At 35.7% G+C, this 14,782-nt stretch overlaps 1 protein-coding gene across 12 annotated transcripts in view; it reads right to left on the reverse strand.

Annotated features, from left to right (window-relative positions):
• SUPT3H (SPT3 homolog, SAGA and STAGA complex component) overlaps positions 1 to 14,782 on the reverse strand; it is a 532,460-nt gene that overhangs the window by 93,937 nt on the left and 423,741 nt on the right. For all 12 annotated transcript variants that reach the window (XR_002521342.2, XR_004184558.1, XM_017957910.2 and 9 more), the window contains 2 exons: positions 13,862 to 13,974; positions 12,675 to 12,782 (listed from right to left, as the gene is read on the reverse strand). Coding sequence is in view for 10 of the 12 variants with exons in the window: in XM_017957910.2 (XP_017813399.1) it covers positions 12,675 to 12,782; positions 13,862 to 13,974 (221 nt within the window). In the remaining 2 variants the exon portion in view is untranslated. The remainder of the gene's footprint in view (positions 1 to 12,674; positions 12,783 to 13,861; positions 13,975 to 14,782) is intronic.

Consider the following 14,782-nt stretch of genomic DNA (forward strand, 5'->3'; position numbering starts at 1 on the left):
ATTGTTGAAGTCCGTTTGGTCTAAAGTCCAATTTAAGTCCAATATGTCTTTGCTGACTTTCTGTTTCAACCATTTGACTAATGCTGTCAGTGGGGTGTTGAAGTTTCCCATTATTACTGTATTGCGGTCTATCTCTTTAGGTCTAGTAATATGTCTATATTTGTTTAAGTCTAGTAATATTTGTTTCTTGAATCTAAGCCTTCCGGTGTTGGGTGCATATATACTTAGAATTGTTTCAGCCTCTTGCTAAATTGATTCCCTTATTATTATGTAATTACCTTCTTTGTCTTTTTTTCTGTTTTTGATATAAAATCTGTGTTATCTAAGTATAACTACTGCTGTTCACTTTTGCTTTCTATCTGCACGAAATATTGTTTTCCTCCATTTCACTTTCAGTCCATATATGTCTTTACAGGTAAAGTGAATTTTTTGTAAGCAACATATAGTCAAATCATTTTTTTTTCCTATCCATTCTGCCAATCTATATTTTTTAAGTGGAGCTAAATTTAATCTGTTTATGTCAAGGTTAATATTGATTGATATGTGAGGTTTTGCTCCTGTGATATTGTTAATTATTTTCTAGTTGTTTGACAAATTCTTTGTTTCTTTTTGTCTTTGTTGTTTGGTGGAATTCTGCCAAATTGCCATTTGATTCATTTCTCTTCCTTCTTGTGTGATATTTTATAAGGCCTGTGAATTATACTTTTGTGTCGTTGTATGATGGTGAATATTAACCTTTTGTTTCCATGTTTAGGACTCCTTTGAGCATTTTGTGTAAGGTCAGACTAGTGTGATGAAGTCCCTCAGTGTTTGCTTAACTGGAAAAAGCTATTTCTCCTTCATTTATGAAGCTTAATCTTACTGTATACAAAATTCTTGGCTTACAGTTTTTTCTTCTTTCAGTACTTTGAAAATGCCATCCCATTATTTCCTAGCCTGCCTGTAAGGTTTTGCTGAGAAGTCTGCTGTTAGTCTGATGGGGTTTTCTTTATAGGTGACTAAAAAAGGTTTTCTTTAATTAAAACCAGAAAGGTGTTTAAGGAAAAAATAATAGAGGTTTACTAAATTCAAGGATTCATACATTATTATCTCTGGATGGGACATAAGAATGGTCTATTCTAAATGTTTCCGACTCCTACACAATTTTATAGATGAAAGAGTGAAAATACGGGACATGTCCAATGCTACAACAACAGTATTACAGATATAACTATGTATTACAGATATAACTACACATCAAATCTCTTGGCTTGTAATACACATAGTGAGTGTAGAAATTTTATTATTATATGCAGGATTACTTGAACCATTATAGCATCACAGCTGAAGTTTCCAGTGAGTAAAACTCAAAATACAGCAAAAGTCTGAATATAGAAAGAAGTGTATAAATGAGTAGAAAAATAATTAAAGCCTTTGAAGTGGAACATTATTAATTCTGATGCCACTAATTTCAAATTCAAGAGAATACAGACATAGACCGGGGTAATACTTTCCTCAGGAAAACTTTGTTGTAAAATAACTTCAATTTAATAGTTTTCAGCAAGATCAGGGGATAAATGTTTAAATATACAGAGAAAAATGTCAAGAATTTCTAAAAACTTATAAAAAATTAATTTATGTATACATGTCACTAGGTTAATTACAACTCCTTCTCATATACTTTGTGAATCAAATTAACTGAAGAGGTCTTGTAGGTAACATTTTGTTACCACAGTTTTAGTTACTGAATGAGCTGCAGAGTACAATAGCTGAAATTCTTATAAGCTTTGAATAGGTAATTAAAAAAAACAACAAGTATATGAAAGCACTGAAGACTGATCAAAACCAGACTGAAACTGGAAACGGTAGTATGTACTTTTAGAAGGGAATGTCAGTGGGTGGATTTCCTGTCTTTACAGTTTTAGCCTAAGGGCAGGATCCAGTGGGTAGAGGAGTGGCTAACATATAATCTTAGCTCCTTGATAAATGAGATGCCAGAGTTCGGGCAATCATAGTAGGTGCAGAATGAGAAAGGAAATCCCCAAAGGGACAGAATAGAAACACGGGAAGCCCCAAATTCAGTGTACAAATTTTACCCAAATCTTTTTTTGTGAATGGGGACTGATGGAGTCTCACTATGCCCAGGCTAGTCTCAAACTCCTAGGCTAAAGTGATCTTCCTATCTCAGCCTCCTGAGTAGCTAAAATAACAAGTGCCATCATGTATGGCTTTCCTCAAATCTTTTACTAACCTGTAAGTTCTTCCTGTATGGTATGAAATGCATGCAATCCCACTAAAGCAAAAAGAAATGAAAAGACATTCTAGTTGCTGCCACTGAAGAGGAGTTCAAAGTTTACAGGTGAGTCTAGAAAAGTAACTTCCCTGCTGAACACATATACCAACACCACTACTACCACCACCAATAATAACAATATATTCACAGGAATATAACAGAATCCCAAAATGCCTATGATGTATATGACTCACAATGTCCACTATACATTTCAAAATTACCAGACATGCAAAAACACAAGAAAGCGTGACTCATATTCAATGGAGAACAAGAAAATTCACATATTTAATTTTGCAACCAAGAATTTTAAAACAGCAATTCTAACCATGCTCAAAAGCACAAAATAAAATACACTTGTAACAAATGGACAAATAAAAAATAATGATGGATAAAAGGAAACTATAAAAAATCCAATAGAAATTCTAGAAGTATAAAATAAAATATCAGAAATAAAATATTACTAGGTGGGTGTCACAGTAGATTGTAGCTGACAGAAAGAAATGTATAGAAGATAAAGTTCAATAGAATTGCTCCAATCTGAAGAATAGAGAGAAAATATTAAAAGAGGAATTAAAAAGCACCTGAGTTACCTATGGAATAATATCAAAATAACTAATACAATGTACTTGGAGTTTCAGAAGTGAAGGAGAGGGAATAAGGCAGAAAAAAATCTAAAGAAATAACTGACAAAAAGTCCCATAATTTGGTTAAAGACATACACTGTCTTTGATTCAAGAGATTTAAGATTCAAGAATCTCAGTGAATTTTCAGCAGGATAAATACAAAGAAAACCATGTCTATGGATATCATGGCCAAACAGCTGAACATCAGAAGTAAAAATACAATTCTGAAAGCATCCAGAGAAAACAATATATTAGATACAGGGAAACAATAACAGAAATCTACTGACTTACGATTGAAAACAACAGATAGAGAAAAGAGTGGAATGACATCATTAAAACACTGAAAAATAAAACTTTCGAGACAGAATTCTATATCTAATGAAATATCAACCAAGAATGAAGAAAAAGTAAAGACTTTTTCAGAAATATCAAAACTAAGATAACCATCACTAGCTAACTTGCACTACAACAAATGTTAAACAAAATTTAGCAGAATAGAAAAGAAAATGATATAAGAAAACTCCAATTATGAAAGAGAAATAAAGAACAATGGGAATGGTAAACATTAAGCTCTATTTTTTTAATTGCTTCTCAGTCTTTTGGCTAAGATCAAGTGAAGCTCTATTTTTTCTCTTAATTTCATTAAAACACACTAGATTAAGATAAAAATTATGGTATTATGGCTTATATATATAGATGTTGTATGCATGACAATCATAGCATAAAGGACATGGACCTATATATATACAAGAGTCTTACATTCTATGTGAGTTAAGTAGTATAACTCCCAAGTACACTGAACATTTAAGGATGTACATTGTAATCCCTAACATGACTACTGAAAAAAGGATGCAAAAAGATATCATAAAGAAATCAATATGTAAATTCAAAGGAATTTCTAAAAAAAACATACAATCCAAAAGAAGACAGGAAAGAGAAAAAGATAAACAATAAGAGAGGAAATATGCAGAAAACAAATAGGAAAAGTTACCCTATATCCAACCACGTGAATTAATACATCAAATATCACAGAATTATGGACTACAATTAAGATACAGATGGGGGGAGGGCACGGCAGCTCATGCCTATAATCCCAGCACTGTGGGAGGCTGAGGTGGGTAGACTGCTTGAGCCCAGGAGTTTGAGAATAGCCTGGGCAACACAGTGAAACCCTGTCTTTACAAAACAAATACAATAATTAGCTAGGCGTAGTGGTGCATGCCTGTAGTCCCAGCTACTCAGGAGGCTGAGGTGGGAGGATTGCTTGAGCCTGGGAGATTCAGGCTGCAGTGAGCTATGATCATGCTACTATACTCCAGCCTGGAAGACAAAACAAGACTCTGTCTCAAAAAAAACACAAAACAAAACAAAACAAAAAAAACAAAAAAAAGAAGAAAAGAAAAAAAAAGATACAGACAGAAAGGAAGAATAAAGAAGCATGGCTGAATTATTTGCTGACTATAAGAGATGACTTTAAATACATTACATTTATCTTTCAATACAGGCATACCTCACTTTATTGTACTTTGTTTTATTGTGCTTCAAATATGTTATATGTTTTGCAAACTTAAGGTTTGTGGTAACCGTAAATCAAGCAAGTCTGTCAGTGCCATTTTTCCAAAAGCATGTGTCCAACTTTATGTCTCTGTGTCATATTTTGGTACTTTTCACAGTATTTCAAATGTTTTCATTATTATTTTATCTGTTATGGTGATCTGTGATCTTTAGTGTTACTATTATAATTGTCTTGGGGTACCACGAACTGTATTCATATGAGATAGCAAATTTAATATATGTGTCTGTTCTGACTACTCCACTGACTAACTGTTCCTCCATCTTTCTCCCTTCCCTCAGGCCTCCCTATTCCCTGAGACACAACGATACTGAAATTAGGCCAATTAATAACCCTACAATGGCCTCTAAGTATTTCTGATGTAAGTAAGAGTTACACATCTCTCACTTTAAATCAAAAGCTACAAATGATTAAGCTTAGTGAAGGAGGCATGTTGAAAGCCAAGACAGGGTGAAAGCTAGCCCTCTTGCCCCAAATAGCCAAGCTGTGAGTGCCAAGGCAAAGTTCTTGAAGAAAATTAAAAAATGCTGGTCTACAGAACACACAAATGATAAGAAGGTAAAACAGCCTTATTGCTGATATGGAGAATGTTTCAGTGGGATGAATAGAAGATCAAACTAGCCACGACACTTCCTTAAGCCAAAGCCTAATCCAGAGCAAGGCGCTAACACTCTGTAATTCTGTGAAGCCCGAGAGAGATGAGAAACATACAAAAGAGAGGTTAGAGGCTACCAGAGACTGGTTCATAAGATTTAGGAAAGAAGCCATCTCTATAACACAAAAGTGCAAGGTGAAGCAGCGAATGATGATGTAGAAACTGTAGCAAGTTATCCTGAAGGTTTAGCTAAGATCAATGATGAAGATGGCTACATGTAACAACAGATTTTCATTGTAGATGAAATGGCTATTAGAAGAAGATGCCATCTTGGACATTCATAGCTAGAGAGGAGAAACCAATGCCTGGCTTCAAAGCTTCAAAGCTGACTCTCTTGTTAGGGGTTCATGCAGCTGGTGATTTTAAGTTTTAGCTAGTGTTCATGTACCATTCTAAAAATCAGGATCCTGAAGAATTATGCTAGATCTATTTTGCTTACACTCTATAAATGGAACAACAAAGCCTAGATGACAGCACATCCATTTACAGCATGGTTTATTGAATGTTTTAAGCCCAGTGTTGGGACCTACTATTCAGAAAAAGATTCCCTTCAAAATAATTACTGCTCATTGACAATGTATCTGGTCACCCAAGAGCTCTGATGGAGAAGTAGGAAAAGATGAACATTGTCTTCATGACCGCTAACAACATCCATTCTGCAGCACAATTCAAGGAGTAATTTCAGCTTTCAAGTTTTATTACTTAAGAAATATGTTTCATAAGACCATTGCTCCCACACATGGTGATTTCTCTGATGGATCTAAGGAAAGTAAATGAAAATCTTCTGGAAAGGATTCATTATTCTAGAAGCCATTAAGAACATCTGTGATTCATGTGAAGAGGTCAAAATATCAACATTTACAGGAGTTTGGAAGAAGTTGATTCCAACTCTCATGAATGGCTTTGAGCGGTCAAGACTTCAGTGGAGGAGGTAACTGCAGATGTGGCATAAATAGCAGAAGAACTAAAACTGGAGCCTGAAGATGTGACTGAACTGCTCAATCTCATGATAAAACTTCAATGGGTGAGAGTTATTGCTTATGGATGAGCCAAGAAAGTGATTTCTTGAGAAGATGTCTACATCGGTGAAGATGCTGTGAACATTTTAAAAAATAACTACAAAAACTCCTACAAAAGACTTAGACTTAGTTCCACAAACTTAGCTGATAAAGCAGTGTCAGGGTTTGAGAGAACTGACTTCAGTTATGAAAGAAGTACTGCTATGGGTAAATGCTATCAAACAATATCACATGCTACAGAGAAATCTTTCAAGAAAGGAAGAGCCAATCATTGTGGCAAACTTCACACTGTTGTCTTATCTTAAGATATTACCCCAGCTACCCCAACCTTCAGCAACCACCACCCTGATCAATCAGTAGCCATTAACATTGAGGCAAAACCCTCCACCAGCAAAAAGATTTACGACATGCTAATGACTCAGATGATAATTAGCATTTTAAAAAATATTTTAAAATTAAGGTATGTACATGTTTTAGACATAATGCCATTGCAGACTTATAGACTACAGTATAGTGTAAACATAATTTTTATATGCACCAGGAAACCAGAAAATTTGTGTGACTCGCTTTATTGCAATATTCACTTCAATATGGCAGTGTGGAAATAGACCTGCAATATCTCTGAAGTATGCCTGCAGAAACATACAAATATATTGAAAGGAAGTGGAAAGAAAAACATATTATGTAAACAGTAATCACATGGCTGGAATGGCTAAATCAATCAGATAAACAGACTTCATAATGTATAGTATTTTCAGTAAGAAGAGATATTTCATAAATATAAAAAATAGAAAATCCATGTTCACAGATTGTGATATTTAGTATTGCTAAAACATATCCCAAACTGACATAAGCATTCAACCTAATCCCTTTCAAAATCCCACCAGGCTTTTCTTTTTTCTTTTTCTTTCTTTCGTAGTAACTAACAAGTTGATTCTAAAATTTATATAGAAACGCAAAGAACACAGCATGTCCATATTAAGCTTAAAAAATAACAGAGTTTGAAGACTTACATTATAATCAAATAAACACAAATGAAACTCCAAAAATAAATCCATATAGATATATTGTTCAAGCAATCCAGTGGGAGAAAAGAGAGTCTTTCAGGAAATAGTTCTGCAATAACTAGATATCCATAAGTAAAAAATTGAATTTGGCCTTAACTCATACAATGGATTTTAATTTAACCAGATTAATAGAACTAAATACAAAAACCAAAGGGATAAAGCTTCTAGAAGAAAACACAGGACAATATCATCATGACATGGGAGTAGCCAAAGGTTTATTAAGACACAGACAATAAACATAAAAGAAAAAAACTGTGTAAGGAAGGGATCCAGTTTCAGCTTTCTACATATGGCTAGCCAGTTTTCCCAGCACCATTTATTAAATAGGGAATCCTTTCCCCATTTCTTGTTTTTATCAGGTTTGTCAAAGATCAGATGGTTGTAGATATGTGGTATTACTTCTCAGGGCTCTGTTCTGTTCCATTGGTCTATATCTCTGTTTTGGTACCAGTACCATGCTGTTTTGGTTACTGAAACTGGATCCCTTCCTTACACCTTATACAAAAATTAATTCAAGATGGATTAAAGACTTAAATGTTAGACCTAAAATCATAACAACCCTAGAAGAAAACCTAGGGAATACCATTCAGGACATAGGTATGGGCAAGGACTTCATGACTAAAACACCAAAAGCAATGGCAACAAAAGCCAAAATTGACAAATGGGATCTAATCAAACTAAAGAGCTTCTGCACAGCAAAAGAAACTACCATCAAAGTGAACAGGCAACCTACAGAATGGGAGAAAATGTTTACAATCTACCCATCTGACAAAGGGCTAATATCCAGAATCTACAAAGAACTTAAACAAATTTACAAGAAAAAATCAAACAAACCCATCATAAAGTGGGCAAAGGATATGAACAGACACTTCTGAAAAGAAGACATTTATGCAGCCAACAGACACATGAAAAAATGCTCATCATCACTGGCCATCAGAGAAATGCAAATCAAAACCACAATGAGATGCCATCTCATTGTTAGTATGGCAATCATTAAAAAGTCAGGAAACAACAGGTGCTGGAGAGGATGTGGAGAGATACGAATGCTTTTACACTGTTGGTGGGACTGTAAACTAGTTCAACCATTGTGGAAGACAGTGTAGTGATTCCTCAAGGATCTAGAACTAGAAATACCATTTGACCCAGCCATCCCATTACTAGGTATATACCAAAAGGATTATAAATCATGCTATAAAGACACATGCACACATATGTTTATTGTGGCACTATTCACAATAGCAAAGACTTGGAACCAACCCAAATGTCCATCAATGACAGACTGGATTAAGAAAATGTGGCACATATACACTATGGAATACTATGCAACCATTAAAAAGGATGAGTTCATGTCCTTTGTAGGGACATGGATGAAGCTGGAAACCATCATTCTCAGAAAACTATTGCAAGGACAGAAAACCAAACACCGCATTTTCTCACTCATAGATGGGAATTGAACAATGAGAACACTTGGACATAGGGTGGGGAACATCACACACCAGGGCCTGTCGTGGGGTGGGGAGAGCGGGGAGAGAGAGCATTAGGAGATATACCTAATGTAAATGACTAATTACTGGGTGCAGCACACTGACATGACACATGTATACATATGTAACAAACCTGCAGGTTGTGCACATGTACCCTAGAATTTAAAGTATAATTTAAAAAAATTAAAAAAAATAAATAAATGCAAGTGGAACACTGTCAAAAAAAAAAAAAAAGAAAAAATTGGATAAATTAGGCTTCATCAGAAAGTTAAAATTTCTCCACTAAGACAATGAACAGGTAAGCCACAAACTGAGAAAAATATGTGAAAAATATGTGTTTGATAAAGGACTGCTGTCACAAGATATGTAAAGAACTACCAACTGGTAATAAAAGCCCCTTTGCCTGCCAAAAAAAAAAAAATGGGTAAAGGATTTGAAGAGATACTTCTCAGAGTAAGATACATAAATGGACAATCAGTACATTAAAAAGTGCTCAACAGTGTCAGTCATCAGAGAAATACACACTCAAACTGTTATCAGAAAATATCCACTAGAATGGCTAAAAGTAAAAATGATAATGCCAAATGTTGATGAAGCTGTGGAGCAACTGAAACTCTAATACACTGTTGGTGGAAGTATAAAATGGTACAACCTCTTTGGAAAAAAAGTCTTACCGTGTCTTTAAAAACCAAACACGTGCCTAACTCTATGACCAAACAATTTCATTCACTGCCATCTACCTAAGAAAATTGAAAGCATTTATCCTTACAAACTTGTACAATAATATTCACAGCAGGTTTATTCACAATACCTCACAAACTGGTGACAGTCCAGATATTCACCAACATGAGAATGCATAAACAGATATGTTCATGCAAGTCTGTTCTTTCTTTATGTAGAAGCACTTTTAAATAGTTGAAGACTGATTTTTCATAGTCTCTTCTCTTTAATGGTCAAACACCTCAAGTTCATCGCAGCAGTTATTACAAGACATGTTTTTCAGTTCCTTCACACACCTGCCCCCTCTCCCATTACTCTCCTTTAGACATGCTCCACTGTGTCAATGTCCATTCTACAGGATGATGCCCAATACTAAAAGAAGTTCCTTATCAGTCACATCATAATATTGGCTCCTAAGAAATTCACAGGCAAATAAAAATCTCAAAATCATTTAAATGTATGGTATTATTAGTCTATATTTTCCTCATTATCAATCATACCAACTGCACTACTGGCCTGCAATTCTTCATAATGTATTTTAAAAAACAGCTGAGCATAGTGGTGTGCCCGTAGTCCCAGCTACTTGGGAGGATGAGGCAGAGAGATGGCTTGAGGTCAGGAGATCAAGGCCGCAGTGCACTATGATCATGCCTGTGAACAGCTGCTGCACTCCAGCCTGGGCAACACAGAAAATCTAGAAACTCTAGAAAGTTAACTTGAATTAATATTAAACTTGCTAATCTAGTAAGAACCCAATCTTAATCAGCCCAGTTCCTTATATGGTTAGTGCTCAAGAAAATAAAATAAAATGCACTGTGTATTAACCCTACATCTTGCATTTCCAATTCTAATCCACTGTACATGGCACTACCATTTGGATCTTAAAACACCCTTTTGAACTCCTCACCCTTCAGCCAAGAAACCATCAACCATCCATTCCTTGTTAACTCTAGCAGTCTAAGACTCTATACAATCTGAGCCTTAATTTTCTAATCCAAATGCCTACTATTCCTCTTTAATGAACCTTAATTCTTGAATATTTTAAACAGCGTTGGGTTTTTCCCCTTGTAAAATGGTACTTATGCTGTCTTTGAGTCCTAGAGTATTATCCTAACTTCTACCTTATCAAAGTCCTATTTTTCCTTTAACCTCAGCTTTCTCTCTAAAGTCTTTGACTGCAACGAGAGGATTTTTGTTTTGTTTTCTTTTAAACTTCTGTACTTTCTGTCTGAGTCACTCATTTGGAGACTAGTATATGCCATCTTAAACTGTTTGTTTGTTCAATTATTTGCTTATTTGTTTTACAAAATGTCCTGTCTCCCTGAACACAGATCATCTCAGTCTCCAGAGCCCCACTTTGGACTCAATTTGGTATAGTATTTGATGTACAGGCCCTTAATGTTGCCTGCTGATTTTGTCAGGTGATAAAGGGCAGGAAGGAAGACTTCCAGTCTCTGAATATTCATCTTGTGTCAGTCACAGGAGAGGAGGGGGGTGTCTGCCAGCCAGAAAAAAGTTCGAGGCTTATACTAACATATTTTGTCAGAAGGCTCTCTGACACTCATGCTCCCACCTCCCAGAGAGCCCAGGAAATCCAGTACATATAGGATATTCCTCTCAACTGCTGGGTAGCTGGGAACAGCGGCTGTGGTTGCTGAGCAGTTGCCTAGGGCAGCTTGGCCACCCTGGAGAACCAAGAAAAAAGGGGAAATAAAGAGTTTTCCTAGGCATGCAAGCAATCACTTGAATGTTAAAAGAAAACTAGGCTTGTTGTGTTCACAGTAAATTTCCTCAATTAGAAATGTTATAACAAATTTGTCTGATGTTAATGGAAAGCATACTTATACACATATTCATAAAGTGAACATGCATCAAAGACATTTTAAAGGGTGTTCTTTGACATCATAATTTGGGTTTGTAACATAAAGAAAACAAATAGTGATTAATCAACTAAGTAAGCTTTAGGGACTTTTGTATGTTGACTGATAATGATGTATGACCTTTTCTAAGAAAAAAATGGATTTTTAATGGGTATAAACATTTTAATTTCTATTTAGTTTCCAAGCCAATTTGATTTTCCAAGCAGCATAAGAAAATGTTAAATTGTCCTTTTGTTTGTAATAAGATGCTATACAGGCATATATCTTAACATATTTTCTAAGTATCCTAGAGCAGAGAAACTTAAACCTATGGCCCATAGGGTTCACAGATTCCTTGGATCCATAGAATGGCTTCAGAATGTCTCTAAACAGCCTGAAACTGTAGGCAAAATTTGTGAATGTGCTTAGTAAAAGGGTTTATAGTTTTCATCAGATTCTCAAAGGGGTCTGTGACCTAAAAAAGATTACAACTACTTCTTAGAGATGATTTGAACCACTATCCTTGCCTACAGATATTAACAAGGAGTAGAAATGTGTAATTAAGGTATATACAGAGCTTAACCATTTTCAGGTTATACATTTCAACCAACTTGATCCAAAACTTACTTTACAACTCTACATGTAGATACGAACTTAACCTTCTCACTGTCTTATCTATGGATATTCGACTGAATTATGTGAAACTGCTCTTTTTGTTAGTGAAAAGGGTCAAATATTGGCAAATATATTCAACACACTGCAATACATTTCTGGTTTTAAGGTAGATGCTGTTTACAGAGGATATTCTATATACTAAAAGTGGTGCACAGTTATTATACAGAGCCTTAAAATTGGCAAGAAAATTTTAGTTCCCATAGCAAAAGCAGATCAGAAAAGAACATAATTTTCACATAGTAGGGGAAATCTAAAAACTCAAGATGAATGAAGACAAGCTTCTTTAAATCATGTTTAGAGATGAATCAATAATTGAAATGGAAAGTTATCAATAAATGCCAGGAATTATTATGTGAATAATAATGATAACACTCTTATCTTTTGAGGCACAAAGAAATAAATGACTTTTCCAACATTACTTAAACCAGTTTTTCATCTCCCATAAAAATAAGAAATGCCTTGCAACCATCCCTTTCATTGAAGGGCTAGGAAAGCTAAGTGAAGTAAGAAACAGGTGAAAAAAATCATTGTCTTACATGGACTGTCAGGGCCTGGCACATAGTAGGTGCTCAATTAAATATTTATTGGAATGTCTAATGTATTAAGATTCTTTGACTGAAGGCTATACATTCCTGCATAATCTTTTTAAAAGAAACACTAATGTAAATACCAGATATGTGACAAAATTCACAAATGTGTTAAAGGCAGATTTTTTTTTTGTACTTACCTCAGCAGAGTTGTGATACTGAATGAAGGTTGCAGAAATGGCATGACTGAAGGGGTCCCCTGCCTTAGTTACCATGTCTTGCCTCACAAGCAGAGCCAGATCCACTAACTAGAAGACCAGAAGAATGAAATAAAGTCACATAGCTAGTAATAATCATGAATGCCACTGAAGTGGCAAACCTAAAAGCAATACATTGTGAATGTTACTGATAATCCTGCTTGCCTAAAAATCTATATTGTAGACATGAGCACACACTTTAATTGACTGGTGAATGGACCTAGTCATGATATATTCTGACCTTTTAGGAGAGTAGTTCTCAAAATTTATTTCATAATCACTAGTGCAGATTTCTGGGCTTTAAGTCCAGAGATTCTAATTCAGTAGGTCTGTTTTAAGCATACAGTCTAGGAATTTGCTTTATTTATTTTATTTTATTTTTGAAATGGAGTTTCGCTCTTGTTGCCCAGGCTGGAGTGCAATGGCACGACCTCAGCTCACTGCAACCTCCGCCTCCTAGGTTCAAATGATTCTCCTGCCTCAGCCTCCCTGAGTAGCTGGGACTATAGGCGCCCGCCACCATGCCTGGCTAACTTTTTTTTGTGTTATTAGCAGGATGTGGTTTCACCATGTTGGCCCGGCTGGTCTTGAACTCCAGACCTCAGGTGATCTACCTGCCTCGGCCTCCCAAAGTGTTGGGATTACAGGCATTAGCCACCGTGCCTGGCCAGAATTTGCATTTTAAACAAGAACCAAGGAGATGCTGATGCTTGTGGTCAAAAGACCACATCTTGAGAAAGTCTTTTAGAGGGCGAGATTCCAGACCCAGAATTTGGTGAGTACTCTTAAGATCTCACATACGTAGAAAGGAGTTTTTCAAAGTTCAAAAATAAACTCTAAACAAGGCAGATGTGGACTTAGAGTTCAATGTCAAGAAAAAGTATGCAGGGATTCCATTTCTCATTAGGATAAAGGTGCAAGAAACTGTCTTTCTTATCCTAACACCCACTTGAATTGAGGATGCAGATACACATAACTGAACTAAATTTTAGTAAATGATGTAAATGTCACAGGAGAGAATTCATGGCTGTTATTCCTGGTAGAGCAGCAGGCAGAAGAAGAATTGATCATGGGCAGAGATAAGGAAAAAACAGCCAGTGTGGCCTGATATGACAGATTAGAATTCTTACCTGTGCCACAGTTTCATACGCTAAATATGCTAAGATTTCCATTGCGACAACATTGGGTTTTATCTCCATACTGCTGCAGTCCAACCAGTCTCGAAATTTGGAAGCTTTTTTGGCTGGTCATGTAAAAAAAACAAGTGTAGAAATTTTAATTTTTAAAGTGTTTTAATACTGCACATTACTATCACAAAATGAAAAATATGTATACTCAGAATTGTACACAAAAAATAATGCACATAAAATGCAATGTGTTCCAGCTTTTATTAATATCTAGATATTCTGGCCCCAAGAAATTCAAGTTTTAACTTTCAATTATAAGGCAACATAATGGTTGTTTTCAACAACTCTCTTACGTATTTGGATTTTTTATTTTATACCTATGCTATATGACATAGTATATTAAACCATTTAATGTTTAATACTTCTCACACTGTCAGATTTACCATTGGCTACAGCTTATGTTACAACAGTCAGAAGATGTTGTCTGATGTAACCTTAATTTACTCATACAGAAAGAAAATCCTGCAAGAAAGAACCTGTGATGAAAAAAGAAACATACAGAAATTATTGCTAATACTTTTCAAAAATATTGTCTATTGTCTCAGAGGAAAATGGCACATAGGAAGCAGGATTAACTTGCAGCTCCCACTTGGATGGATAGAGCAGCATGTGGAGACCCACACCGTGAACTTTGGCTCCAAGAACTACTGCAGGAATATACCAGAAAAGGCTAGAGCCACAGACCCCTTGAAGGAGGTGGATCACCGCTGCAGGCTCTGTGGGACGCAGAGGAACTGTGAGTAGGCTTGCTTTCTCACCTAGGAAGCCAGTAGCCTGGGGAAAGTTCTCAGCGTTGCTCACCAGCTGCCTGGAAATAAACTCGGTGCTGTTACAGGAAGAGGGCATGGTGGGAGTGAGACCGGG

Source organism: Papio anubis, chromosome 6, assembly GCF_008728515.1.
Source record: "Papio anubis isolate 15944 chromosome 6, Panubis1.0, whole genome shotgun sequence".
Taxonomy (NCBI): Eukaryota; Metazoa; Chordata; class Mammalia; order Primates; family Cercopithecidae; genus Papio; species Papio anubis.